At 30.4% G+C, this 15,261-nt stretch overlaps 1 protein-coding gene across 2 annotated transcripts in view; it reads left to right on the top strand.

Moving 5' to 3' along the window:
* Prp16 (ATP-dependent RNA helicase l(1)G0007) overlaps positions 1-15,261 on the top strand; it is a 52,829-nt gene that overhangs the window by 4,979 nt on the left and 32,589 nt on the right. For both annotated transcript variants that reach the window (XM_075368195.1, XM_075368197.1), the window contains exons 2-5: positions 5,271-5,425; positions 8,768-8,921; positions 9,350-9,507; positions 13,423-13,588. In XM_075368195.1, coding sequence (XP_075224310.1) covers positions 5,278-5,425; positions 8,768-8,921; positions 9,350-9,507; positions 13,423-13,588 — 626 coding nt within the window. In that variant the 5' untranslated portion in view covers positions 5,271-5,277. The remainder of the gene's footprint in view (positions 1-5,270; positions 5,426-8,767; positions 8,922-9,349; positions 9,508-13,422; positions 13,589-15,261) is intronic.

The following is a 15,261-nucleotide window of genomic DNA, read 5'->3' as shown; positions in this document are numbered from 1 at the left end:
TATCCCTCATGGCCTGCCAGAAACTGTAAGATACTAATCCAGCGAACTATGGGTACGCCCGCGCACCAACCCTTCAGATCCCTGATCATGCGCTAAGTCCATTGACCCTCTCACTATCATTCCACTGCCTCTGTCATTCCCTTCTCAAATCTTTGATGATGGAACTGCTCAGTCTCCTTTTTTCAGCAGGTGTTCTAGTTCTTTCATCCTCTTCCAATGAAGAATCTCAAGGTCTACCAGTAATATTCCTGCTAAGACATTCGTGCCTCACGGGAAATCGTGTGGTATGCTGATGTGATTCGGATGGATACAGCTCCTTCTTTGTATTGCTTCAAGAGCACCCCAGTATTTACCATATTTGGTGACTCCTCCTCAGACTTCAGCACCACATAGTACCACAGGAGATGTGATGCTAGACAGCAACCTCCTCCTCTGCTGGCTGGGTCTTCTGTTATTTGGTAGCAAACTAGCTATTCGCTACCTCACCTGTTCTGCATTTTGGCATGTTTCCATAACATGAGTGTCAAAGTGTAACCTCACATCCACCCATACTCCTAGATACTTGTTAGAGCCTTTGAAACTACCGTCTGACCCTCAAGGACCATTTTTGAAGTTGGTCTTCTCTTGGTAGTTGTTATAACAATGACCTCAATCTTGTCTGGGGCTATGATTAGCCCTGCTCCTGTTATCCAATCTGTAATCGCAGCATAGGACTCCTGTATTCAGGCAATGGACTCCCTCAGTGTGCTTGCTTCAACCATGAGGGCAAGATCATTCGCATACCCTGCAACCATGACTCCCAGCAGTAATGGAACCCGGAATACACTATCGTAGACAATATAGTGGAATATGCTGTTCAACTGGTCCGTCTGTCACCTTGCAGATGAGTTTGCAGCCATTGAGATAAGAAAGGATTATCCTTCGAAGGTATGAGGAAACGTTCCTGTTCACCAGCACAGTCCTGATGGTGCTGTGGATCATATGATTAAAAGCGTTGCAGACTTCCATTGCCACAAGCACACATATAATTTCAGAACCATGTGTTTTCTATATATGGGTGTGCAAAGCTATAATGCTATATACTGCACCTGTCTGGGCTCATTAGATGAGGAACAAATACTATATGAATATTTTGTTGCGAGCCCAGCGTCTCTTATTGTTATCTGTGATTGGTGCCTATGGGGTTGTCTCTTGAGAGGTGGTCCTTGTTATTTCTTATATTAACCCCATTGATATCTTTGTGACCGAGTGTCAAATAGAGAGAGAGGCAAACTTACCTCTGGGTGCATAAAAGAAATAGATGAAGGTTTCCATTTATGTCAGGCCAGGTGGATTGCATTGTTTGATGGCCGTTACATGCATGGTATTTTTCCATATGTGAAAAGTATGCAGAGAGTTAGGTGGATTTCCCTCAAATGGTTTCTTGTAAGAAACTATTACAAGTTTAAATTAAGTTTTGCAAACATGGGAATTTTGGTAAAATATAGTTTAATTTAAATATAATATTAAAATCACCTTACCAAAAGATTAGTTTATTCCCTCAAATGTTTTTTGCTATTTCACCATCTTCAGGAGGATTGATCTTATAATAGTTTAGAATCAAAATATAAAAATATATAAAATTCTCCAGATAAAATTATTAGAATCTTAACAGTTGATCATAATAAGTATGTCCAGCTTGTAAGAATGTCACAATTGTTATGATTACTGTTGAGTGGGGAATCAGTTTGACAAATTTAATAATTGTTATTTATTATTTGTTTATATAAAATGTCATCTTTGAATATAATTAGTTCATTAATTAATCAATTGTTATTATTATATATATGTGAAAATTTTCTAGATTAATAGTATTATAAAAATTATTGGAATAATCCAATATCTGTATGAAATTATCTGGATTATAATTATGTTAAGACTCAGGTCTAATTTCCTCCTTTTTTATTGTAAAATAAAAATTTTCACTTTTTATAAATGTTCACTCTTTCTTTTACTCTTTATAATTTCTCACTTTTTTTTATTCTTATAAAATGAATTTGTCTAATGGTCTATTGTTAGTCAGTCTTGTTCCATCCTTCAAAGACTCAATGTGTGTTTATTACAAATGTGTAATTAATTAATACAATAATGTTATGCACATGAATTTAGTTTAGAGATTATAATAAAAATAATTTTTACTATAAACAAAATAAACATTTTATTTTTTTGAATAAACCAGCAAATAATAAAAATATTTATAATAATTAAATCTAACCAAGGTATTAAAACAAGGCTGCATATTATTCGAAAAATTATGTTTAGAATCTAAAATATGTTTAGAAAAATTGGAATGGTCTTTGTTATGCAATTAATATGATCTTTAGCTCTGATTGTAAAAGTATGATTAGTCATACGTAAATTGCAATCTTCGCATTTTAAACTGTATACACCTTGTTTGTTCCAATTATATTTATTTTTAGATTTTAGGGTCTTAGCCTTTATTATTTATGTAATTTATGATTTTATTATTAGTGGTATATGCTGTCTTTAAATTAAATGATTTATATATTTTATTACATTTTCTATAGTTTAGATTATTCAATTCCTAAGTTATTATGTGTTAGTTTTATGTTTTCTCTTATATATAATGTATTTTTTATTCTGAAATATAATTTGTTTATTAAACTTTCACTCTATCCATTTAATGTAGCAATGTATCTAATATTATTTAATTTGTTATTTAATTTTATAGTATTATGTTTAATATATTTAATTTCTCTATGTCTATAAATTAAGTAATTGAGAGAGGCGGCTACCATTTGGATGAAAAAAATCATACTGTATAATGGTGTTCTGCTGGGTTGTTTCCTATATATATTTACAACCAATTTATTATTAGTAAAGTTTTTATTGATTGTTGTATCCAATTAATGATATTGTTAATTTCTTGGTTCATCGTAAAATTAATATTTTCATATAATAAATTAATTTCATTAACTATTATGTCTTCTTCATTATTAGTTTGTTGATTGAAAATAATTATGATGTCATCCACATATCTTTTATATAGAATAATTTGATGTTTATTAATTATTGTAGATAGTATTGCGTTTTCAAATTCATTCATAAAAATTTCTGCCATAATTGCTGTAAGAGGTGATCTCATAACCTCTCATGACCTCTGTATTTCATCTATATTATTCTTATAATTATGTGGTGAATTTTATGTATTTTTATACTTTGATTCTAAATTATTATAAGATCAATCCTCCTGAAGGTAGCGGAATAGTGGAAAAAATTTGAGGGAATTAACTAATCTATCAGTAAGCTGATTTTAATATTATATTTAAAGTATATTACAAGTTTTTTTATGAACTTGGTGCTTTTTGAGATAGGTTGGTGAGATTTGGTTTGGTTAATTCAGGCTTGTGTCCAGAGTGTAGGACCATTGATGATGAGTGTCATGTCCCATATGTCTGCTGTCCCAGGTACAAAGCTGAAGCAAGAAGTTTGTAGCATTGTGGCAGAATCTTTTATGAAAAAACTAATTTGATGGGCCATATGTGAAAGTAAGGGAAAGTATATTATGTATATAAAGGAAGATAGAAGTTGAAGATAATGAAAAAGTGCCAAAACTAGTCAAAAGAAAAACTATGGACTTCTTTAGGTAGAAATAACTTGATTGCTTTTTAAAATGTGAAAAGTAATTATTATTTATATTAGTAATTTTACCTTTTTTTAAATCAATCTGTGATTTATGAATAGTATTATAATTTGCAAAATAAAAAAAATGTTCAAAAACTGTACGAGGTGTGGCTATTAAATAATAAGACTAATGAATGCTACTACAGTTACTGTAGTAAGTTACTGACTAATGCTACTGTAGTAGCATTAGTCTTGTGGGACATGCTCAAATACTGTGCATGTGTCAAATTCATACGACTGACAGCTGCGTAGTGTGAAGTCTTTTCTTTCAATTGTTGCCACTCCAATTTCTGTAGACATATTAGTCTGGCCATGGCCTTCGTTTGGATAACATCTGCTTTTTTGTTTTGCCGAAAAAATGATAATTGTTTTATTAGAGCAAAGAATTGTAGTGAAATTTTATATAAAACTTGGAAAAACCGCTAGTGAAACTTACGTTTTATTAAAAAGAGTATATAGCAATGAATGTTTGTCATGTGTACAGGTTTTTGAGTGGTTTAAGCATTTCCAAGATGGCCGAGAAGACGTTGAAGTGATGTTTTCTCGGGTCTTGTATTTTTCGATATTCATGGGATTGTGTACCTTCACTGGGTTCCTGAAGGTCAAACTATTAATCACCATTACTACTTTAAGGTTCTTGCTCAACTCAGTGAAAAAATAAGAAAAAACGACCCGAATTGTGAAAGAACAAGTCATGGGTTCTTCAGGACAACGCACTGGCTCACACTGCATTGTCTGTCAAGATGCTTCTAGCCAAGTATAACATCTCAGTGTTAGACCATCCACCTTATTCGCCTGACCTTGCACCATGTGACTTTATCTGTTTTCCAAGTTAAAATCTGCATTAAAAGAAACAGAATTTCAGACTGTTGAATCTGTGCAAAACAAAGCGGCACGTGTCATGAAAGAGCTTACAGAAGAAGACTTCCAGCACTGTTTCAAACAATCCAAAATTCGCATAGAGCATTGTAGGGGTAGAGGAGGAGTGTATATTGAAGGGGATAATAACTAAATATGTATAAATTTAAAATAAAATACTTTACAGCATTAGTTTTGTTATTCAATAGCCACACCTCATATATATAAAAAAAAAATCATTTTAAAACTAAATTCAGATAGGCTTTTAGATTACTGAGGAAACATCACCAGTAGAAAGTTAGGGTATGTACATATAAATAAATAACTAAAAAATAAGTAAATGAAGAAATTATAATAAATGCTAACTGACAAATCACCAATACTTATGAAACATTATAAAATTAATATTTCTACCATTGTTTGTAGAACTAAAATAAAAAAAAACTTTTGACCTAATATGACTCTTTTTACTGTTTTGATCAACAGTAGTATTTATTTTTAATCTTTAATCACTGTAAGAAATCGATGTTGTTTTTTGTTAATTTTTTATTTATTTTTTATGTAATAATTGCTGAGTATCTACTTACTCATGATGATTGTTTAATGGTGATCTAGTTTTAGATTTTAAGTAATTTTTTTTAATTTAACATAGCTGTTTACTTACATTTAATATAATTATTTTATAAATAAAAATAAAAATTATAATAAATAAAGTTTTTCTGTTTTAGATACAGCATGGATGAAGATGAAAATGGAATTTATCGTTTAGATGGAACAAAAGAAGAGAAAGGTGGTTTAATTATTAAAAAGAAACCTTTGCCTGGAACTAATATAGAATTTAAAGTTCCTAAACCTTCTTTACTAGGATTAGATAAACTAGCTGGTACAGTATTTTATTAACTTTTTTAGTGTAGACCATATTTAATAATTTGTAATTTGTGCATATAATACTGTAGTGGTATTATGAAATTCTTTGGAGTAATCTGAAACATCTACATCAGAGGTTCCCAAACTTATTTTTCTCATAGACCACTTTCAAAATTTGGCTGGTTCTGGTGGACCCCCTGCAGCTAGATTTCTACCATATTTCCAGTCGACGGAAAATGTGAAGATTAGATTTAACTATGAAAATTTGCGTTGCGGCTGAGTTCCATGAACTAACAGCTTCTGAAAAAAAGTGAGGATTGATCGGTTAATTTTTGATTGACTGTGCTGTTAGTGAATGTCAAAAAAGTAAAGTTGGCCAATCAAAAAAAATGCTTCCATCCAACTTTACATTTTTGACATCTACTCACAGCACAAGAAAACAATCGATTCTCACTTATTTTATTTAGAAAACTTCCCATTCAAAGTGGTAAAAAGCAAAAGAAAAATAGTATATTTTTTTGTGTTGCATTTATTCAAATATGTAATCATTACACTATTAATTATTATTGTTATCATATTGCAATGTAATATAATAAAATTGCCATAATATAATTAAAATTAAACATTAATAACGTAATGTAACTTCTACAATGACAGTCACAAAATAGTTACAATTTTAATGGGAGGGATGTACTTGATGGATTGACAGCAAATTATCAATATTTGGCTCAGTTTTGTTAGGAATAAGCGCAAATCTCCCCGTTCTGTGATATTGAATCTGCTCTTTTTTTTGATAAAAGGTTTGTAATGACACTAAAACTTTTTTCGACAAGATATGACGAGGGAAACGCTATCAAAAGCTTTCTCGCAATTCCCCACAGTCCAGGATATTTTTCTGGTATTTCTGACTGCAGCCAAAATGTTTGATACTCTCTTTTAAATTTCACCTTCAGCTCCTCATTAGTGCTAAGCTCGAGTAGCTCCTCTTGTAATATCACATTCTCCACTTGCGTTTCATCAAATGGATTTATGATCCATGGTGGTATTTCCATCGTCAGAATATCTTCAAATCTGATTTTGAAGTCATCATGCAGGGCAATTAAATGTTGAACGTATGTCTGAATATCCTCATCAAGGCATTCTACCTGTGACAAGTTTGAAAACTGGGAAAATACGCGCCAACTAATATTTTGCTTCATAAATTTCAATTTTCCAAGAAAAGCTGAAATTACACCCTTTGTTTTTATTAAATTGAGACTGTCCCCTTGTAATTGTAAGTTAATGTCATTAAATTTTTTGAACAAATCTGTCAAATACGCGATGTCAGCTTTCAAAGTGATCAGGTTTTCTTTTAAATCTGAATCTTTACCTTCCAGAAACTCTAAAACTGATTCAAAAAGTGAGTAAAATCTTGTTAAACATGCACCTTTCAACAACCAACGTTCTTCAGTATGTAAGAGCAATCGTGTTGGAAGTCTTCATCATTTTCATCGCACAATTGGGCAAATAAACGCATATTCAATGCATTGCTTCTTATCTTGTTAACAGCATTAATTACAAGTTGAAGCGATTGGTGAAATCTATCACTCAGAATGGAATTGATTTTTCGTTAAAAAAATCGCTCAGGACATTAAATATTGATTCACCTTTATCCGTCTCCAAAGTTTTCGCGAATAGTAGCTCTTCATGAATTTCTGGAAGAGAAATTATACATCATTTTAAAAATGATGTATAAATGTATATAATTATTAGTGAACCACCACACAGTCGGGTAAAAAAAATATTACTAATAAAGTAGGGACAAAAAGTTCAACCTTTCTCGGCTTTCTGTTCTTTTAGGGAATCTCTAATAATGGCTCTGTTCAGTATTTATTTTTAATACGTACCTACTACACACAAACATTACAAATATACTTATTACAACATAAATATATCTTTATCGCAGGTGGGTTGGAAGAGATTTCTTTTAGGAATAAGCCTCGCCTTTTGTACCTACGTATTTTTTGTAATTTGTGCATTTTTTGTTTACTGACGTGTACAATAAATTGTCAAATAAATAAATAAACAATAAATAAAATAAAAGTAAGTATAACAAAAAAGCAGGTAAGTACTTACTACTTTTTCCGACACTGGCAAACACTAACATCTATTCACTTTACTTTTCTTTTCGAAATTATGGAAACAAATGAGTAACGTTTATCCTTGGCAATCGTATTTATATTAGTGAAAAATCAAACAAGTTCATGCAAGATTGCTAGCACACACACCACAAGTCGTATTTCGTCCCTTTGCACGTCTGAGCAAACGTTGCGGACGGCGGCAGTGGCGGTGCTTTGCAAGTCTCGACACGTTCGTTGTACTATGGAATATGCAAGTTTTTACAAGTAACAGTCACTGAGTTTCTCAAAACATTATCTGCCTAGATTGATACGCAAACTCAAGCCAACATTTTAGTTCTTCACTATCGAAACCAGATGAATTTTCGTGGACCCCCCGCTTACGAATTGTGAACCCCCATTTATTTGTCACGCCAATGTAGACCCCCGTCGAGTCTTCCGTGAACCCCTGGGGGTCCACCTGGACCACTTTGGGAATCAATGATCTACATAAAAGATGAATAACAAAATCACTTCCTGTAATTCAAATTCTTTTATTGGATCAGATCGTATAACCTGCAGCATCATGTAAAAGATGATCACTGAGGCTGCCAATAACTTGTACAGGAAATTTTGGTCAAGATTGATTCTTTCACTTTATGTGTAACTTTATCACTCTTTTACTTTCTTTTATTTTGAATATAATATTTCATTTTATTTATTGTGTAACTGACAAGCTCCTGGTCCTGATTTTAGCCCTGAGTGGCTGTTGCATTGCAAAACAATGCAAAATAATGTGGCTGTTGCCACATTATTTAGCCCAATGTGGCTGTTGCACAATAGGATCATATAAGTGATAATAACGGGGCTTTGTTGATCAAAAAAATTTTTAAATCAAAGAAAGAATTGTAATTAAATTTAATGTTATGTACAGATTTTGTTAGAAGTTGACACATTGCAGACGGAATAGCTTTAGTGAGCCACAGTATGGTTTTATATATCTATATTGAACTTTCAGGTGATTTTATATATTTCTATTCTTTCTGAATTGCATTTTAAATCATTGAATTATTAATTTATTATATTAATAGATTAAATATGCATTAATATTATATTGAATATATTTATTACTTTCAAATGTAGTCATAGTCAGTTAGAAAGATACTATAAAAAAATTAAAACTTATTATTTTAACAATTCATAATAATAATAATAGTAATATTAATCATTCATATCCTAAGATTCAATTATTGATTTTTTAGAACAGAGAAGAAGGGAAAAAGAGCAGTCAGAGGAGCGTGAAATAAAAAAATCAAAATTAACGTCATATAAAGAGGAAGATGATGACAGGTGTATTGAAGATAGCCCAAGACATTCAAATAGCAAAAAGAAACATAAGGATAGAGATAAAGAAAGGTAATATTTTACTTAGAATAGTATATTTGTCTTCTGCAGAAATGAAAGAAATTTTAAAAAGTTACTTAAGAGTAGAAACGTAAAAAACTACAATATACTGAGCCCTGTGGGGAAGAGATTCTATGGTACAGTTGTATGGTTATAATCTGTCAATAATGTTCTTTTAATATTTATTTGTATAAGTTTTGATTGTCTGACTCCCAAATGGACTCGTTTACTGAATTATATTTTTATAATTGCTTGATTTGTTGATCTTTAGAATTTATGAAGAATTAGCAGTTTTATTGTCATTGAAACTCTTTTAAGTTTCATTAACTTTAAATTTAGCATAAAACTTTATTTTCTGATTCACTTTCTATCTAAGATGAAGATTGGTTAGGAACAATTTCCTTATCATTATTTTGATTTAATTTGTTTAACTTTTTCAGACATCTACGACGGGTCACTAATGAAACTCCAACACACACTGGTGGTTTATCATATGAAGCAAGATTAAGGCTTGAAGAAAGAAATCGTCGTAGGGGAAGAGGTGTTGCTGCTAGTACCAAAGACATTAAATATGATGATTCAAAATATTATAACAGAGGTAAATGTTATATATAAATAATATTAAATATTTTCTTTAATGTCTTACTGAATCAATATTAAATATTGTTTAAACCTTGGGAGATTATTTAGTGAAGTTTATAAAATGTTAAGTAATAGTGAGCTATAAAATTATGTAATATAATGTAGTATATAGTTTTTATAATGTAATGTTGATATAATGTAATGTTAACCTTTTATATGTAACATTCTTTACAGTATAACCTGTTTAGAATGTTAACATGTTTATAATGTAATGTTTACAATGTAACTAGCAGACCCAGCAATGCTTCACTGTTGTTAGAATTGAGTATATGTATAATTTAAATGAACACAATTGAAAGTGGAATAAAACATTAAAAAACTGAACGTTACGGAACTTCACAGAATTTAACCTTTCACTTTATAAAAGTCAGAATGTAAATAAATCCAATTGTCAAAACAGCACTACCTATTGGATTTAATTCAAATACTCTCTGAATACAGTAGTCAGTTCAAAATACCCCTAACATTCTTTCTATTCGTCAGATTGAGGAATTCAATAGCTTTAAACCTTCTCTGGACAACACGGATCATTTTACAAAAACCTACACATAAATCGACCCAGTAGTCTTTTAGTCTGTAGCGAACACACATACGAACATTACCTTTTATACATACAGAAGAAGTAAGTCTGTTTGTCTATTTTTTTGGTTTGTTTTGTAAATATCTTGATACCGGCACCACTTAGTTGGTCCATTTTTCACTAAAATATTTCTTTTCATGTAATTAATACATATTCTGAACATGAGCCAAATCGAACCATAAATACAGTTTTTCAAAATATCTTGACCCCCCCACCAGTACCACCTATTGGGTCCAAACTAATTCAGAAACCTTTGTGAGCATGAGCACAACAACTCATCAAAGTTTCATCACTATCAGATGAATGGTATAGGAATGCATAAATATATGAATGCACAAGACAAACAAACAAACATTCATTTTTATATACAGTAAATATCGTTTGCAGTGACCTCCAAGGAACCGACGATTTTAGGTCATTATAACCAATAGTCACAATAACCGATGTTTAGGTAGCTTATTGGTACTACTTTAATATGCCATCTACACAGGTATTGTAATACAGTAAAATAAGAATCATTAAAAATAATAAAAAATTTTTTCTGTAATAAAATAATATAAAAAACAAAAATATGGAATAATAAATACAAATATGATATAAGAAGATAGAGAAAAATTGTAAAATTATTTTTTCTGCAAAAAGTTGGTTATTTTGCTTTGTTTCGAACATTTTGTGTTGTAATACAGTTTTTAAAGTTTGTTTTTTAAATCAAAATAAACACTCTTTGTTTCTTTATTAGCAATTTTTGTAAAACTGAGAAACCAGCAAATGGTTTTCTTGCTGCTAAAACTATTTGGTGAGTTGACGTCTTCATCGTTGTTGTTATTACCTTCATTGTCATTACCTACATCCCTGTCTATTTCTGCTAGCACTGAAGCCACTACATCATCATCTGTTACAGTTTCATGCGTTTTTAAATCTTTGTTTTTAAACCTCTTGATAATCTTCAGACAATGCATTTGACAACAGTTGGTTTTGCAGACTATTGCCCCATTCCGCCAAATATTCTTCTCGTGCTACATCAGTAACTTAGCCAGCCTGTGGTAAAAATACTGCATGTCAAAAGTAATTTTTTACAGTCGGTGGAGAAACCTCATTCCTTGATCTTTCTAATATAATTGTACCATCCAGAATAGTTATTTGTGTTTCCTTTTTTTGATCTAAATAATTTTGTAAAAATGGTGGTGGTTTTTGTAGTGGACTTTTACAGACTTGATCACGCCTTGATCTAAGGGCTGTAAGGCTGCTGTTGTTTTTGGTGGGAAGAACACTAACTTTATTCAAGAAAGATTTTCAACATGTGGATGAGATGGACAGTTCCTCAATGTTGTCATTTTCAATCTTTAATTTACAGTCCCATTTTCGTAACCGAGACATAAAGATGTCACTTGAAAGTAACAAGTTTTCTTGTTACTTTCCTACTCAACAGGAAGCAATTTCAAATTTTTAATACATCGGGGTTTAGCACTTTTCCCTATAACCAGAAGTTTTTTTTTTGTCAGTTTCAGTCATATTTGTAGTAATTAGTACGGTGGTTACTCTTTCTTTTGATAATTTTCCTCCCAATCGTGTTTTGCCTTTAAACCAAACTTTCTGGTGTCAGTTAAAAAAAAAAGACCAGATTCATCAGCATTATAGATTTTTTCGTCTGAATAGTCCTCTTTTAATTTTGGCCAATTGGGATGGTGGAGAGGGTTTTATACTTGGCTTTTTGTGTAGTAGGTTGACAATTTAAAATTCAGCTGAACCAGTTATGTGTACCACTACTACTGGTACACTAATGCTGCCTTCTGATCGTTATTGTGTTTTTGAATTGTTAACAGCATATTCAGGCTTTGTAATCCTGGGATACAATAAGCACATTACATTCATTATATGAAGAATAGTTGCTGATTTAACAACGCCGCACAAGTTATTTGTACACTTCTGGAATACCATGTGAATTAGTCACATTGCTATTGCTTATTAACCTTAAGCTATTTTTATATTATAACAAATCAGTTGATGTCAGCTCTTTTATACCTCTGTATTGGAACAAATTTTTTTAGCCTACTAGTTGTCGTTTGGTGCAAAGTTAAATTTATCTGTCTGAATTACTCTGTATGGGAATATTATTCGTCAAATAGGCCAGCAATAGTTAAGCTTTAGTACTAGTCAAGTGATGTTTGCATGAAGGAAGCCTTGAAGCACTGGATGGAATTGTTTGTTTCATACCAATAATAACTACTTTTGGTAGATCATTTTAATCGTTTGGCCCTATTTGTTATTCTTGTTGCCTTTTTCTTGGTTCTGTGGATCGGTATTCGTTCAGTGTGGATCACTGTATAGCTTACACAGTGAGCTGCTAACGTAAGATAGACGTCTGTGGTTATTAAGGAAACCTGGGCAATTTAATTTAATATAATGTTGAACTTTGTTTTTTTCCTACACTAGAATATTATTACATTTTATTCTCCATTATTGTTTTATGTTTAGAATTCCTTGAGTTAGGTAGTTTTAAATTACTACCTTATCATTTGACTGAATTGTTTTGTGGTTGAACCCTTATTTTTCATTTGTTGTATATTTCATGCTGTTATTAAAAAGTTTGTTAAGTGTAAACATTTTTTCATTAATAGTGAATACTGAATTTTCCTTGCAATTTTCTTAGTTTTTCTTGCTTTTAGCTATTTGATTAAAATACAAGTTTTTAATGGTGTATGCATAAAATTCTTTTACAGTGTTACAGAACATGGTGTATGAAATTAAATATAATTTTTTGCATTTGCCTGTTATTTTTTAATTCTTTATAGAAGTAAATGTTTAGTTAAGTCGATAATCGTAAATAAATTAAGCAGATATTCTGGTCAATTATGTTCTTATGCCTTTAGCATGCTGCATGTCACATGTGATATCTAATGATCTATAATTTGAACCTCATTATTTGGTAGCATAATAAATTTAATTTTTATGATAATAAATTTGGCTTTTGTTGGTAAGTTGTTAAAAACTCTATCTAGTCAGCCAGTAGTAAGTTCTTACCAATCTCACATTGATGATTTATTATTTAATATTAATGATTTTTCTATCAAAAATTGGTGAAAATAATGATTAAGTTTTGTAGAGGCCAAAGAGATATTTGTTATAAAGATGGAGTGTTTCCTATACATTGAAACAAAGTAGGTTAGGGACCAATACCAGTCAAGACAATGCTTTTCAGTGATAAACTAACTTTGACATATCTTAAATAAAATCCAGTATCACATTATAAAACAAATGTATTTGCTAATGATTGTTTTTATTTTATTTTAGAAAGAGACAGGGACCATCACAGAAGCAAAAGTCGTGATAAAGAATATGGTGATTTGAGTTATAGGTCTGAAAGGAGTAGTCGAAATTGGGAAGAGACAACACCTGATGTTCGATTCAAAGATGAACCGTTAACACCAAATATCAAAATTAAAGATACTCCTTCAAGGTAATCTGCATTTTTTGTTGTGTTAATATTTCAGTTTATTTGAAATGTCTTTGATAAGTAACTGAAAGAAGTACTTAAGACACCAGGAAATACTGTAAAAATTTCATTGCAGGGTTTTCTTTCTATTTATACGTTCTATTTATAAGTTCTATTTTATGTTGAAGTGAATTTTAGAAAAAAATCAGAGAAAGAATTAAAATTCTTAAAATTTCAAAACTTTTAAGGTGGAAAAGTGACTGTGTGGAAAAATGACTTTTTGGCGAGTAATGTAACACAGAGTGTTGCTAAGTTAATCATAATTAATGATAAAGAAAAGATTAATTTTTGTAGTATGTATTTGATTATTTAATTTTTTAAGTTTTGATTAGGGTTCTACATATCATGGTAAGAAACTGTTTTTATCAGTCAGTTTATGTTTTAATTATAGAAGATTGTGCAGGCCAATATTATTAAAAAGGGTAAATGTTATCAAAAATTAAACAGATTGATATGGTCCTACATGATTATCTCTGCTGGAATAACATTTATCAGGCCTGTATGGTGGTAAGGTGATGGATCTGTGTAGTTTGAAGAACCCGTATGAAGTTAGATACAATAACTAGTGAAATACATACAACTATTGATTCTGATTTTCTGGTGAAGCAAAACCATATCTGTTATTCCAATATATTTTGCATTTGTTTACTTATGCTTGTTTACGTAAAATACAATATGTATATCTTCTCACTGAAATATGGAATATATATTGTGACATGAACCCTTTTAGGACTATAGGGTTAGTGAAAGTAGGATGACCATTAATTTTCTGTTTTGTATTATGTAAACCACAAAACTTACAATTTTTTGAGTTATAATCCTGGTCAGGCTTAGCATTTTTCATATGCTGCTAATAATTTATCATTTATAAAAAGTATTGTAACTGTAATTAAGCATCAGCTTTTAGTTGTGAGTAAATATAAATATTATTTTAAGAATTTTAACATAACTTCATCTTATATATGTTTATACAACTATTGATAAGTTATATTGATTACTATTAGTTGATAACTATTATTACTCAGTATTTCCTCTTCTGATATCCTGTTTTTTGTTTTTTTTTTTTTTTTTTTACTTGTATATCTATTATACAATATTATTACTTTTCTATATTGTGTACTTGTAAAGATTGGTCTGTAATATTTAGTTCTCTTATTTATAAATCATTGCAGTTTGATTTGGAGTATTCTGGATTGATTTGTGTTTGCTAGTAATCATATTGCAAACATAAATCAAATCAGACTACTTTGTTAATTTAGGATAATTTAGTGTTATCCTCATGTATGTCAACATTTTTAAACATGAATTTAATTAAAACTTTACAGGTTGATGTAAATAACTTCATTTTCTAGATGAGTTTATGTGAATAATACCTATTGATGCTAAATAATAAAATTAAAACAATAAATATTTAATTAACATTATTTATGGTTATTATTATTATTATTATTATTAAAAAAAACGTGTTCATTAACTTTTATTTTAATTTTTTCTATATAATTAAGTTTCTTTCTTGCCCATTTCAGTGGGTATTGATAAATCAAGAATTGTATAATAATGTAGCTGTTCAGTCAGTTTTCACATATCCGTATTTACTATTTTGTTCTTTTAATTCATGTGCACACATTTTGCCTTAT

Source organism: Lycorma delicatula, chromosome 6, assembly GCF_047948215.1.
Source record: "Lycorma delicatula isolate Av1 chromosome 6, ASM4794821v1, whole genome shotgun sequence".
NCBI classification, from domain to species: domain Eukaryota; kingdom Metazoa; phylum Arthropoda; class Insecta; order Hemiptera; family Fulgoridae; genus Lycorma; species Lycorma delicatula.
The sequence above is the reverse complement of the archived record's forward strand: the minus strand, read 5'-3'. Positions and strand labels throughout refer to the sequence as shown.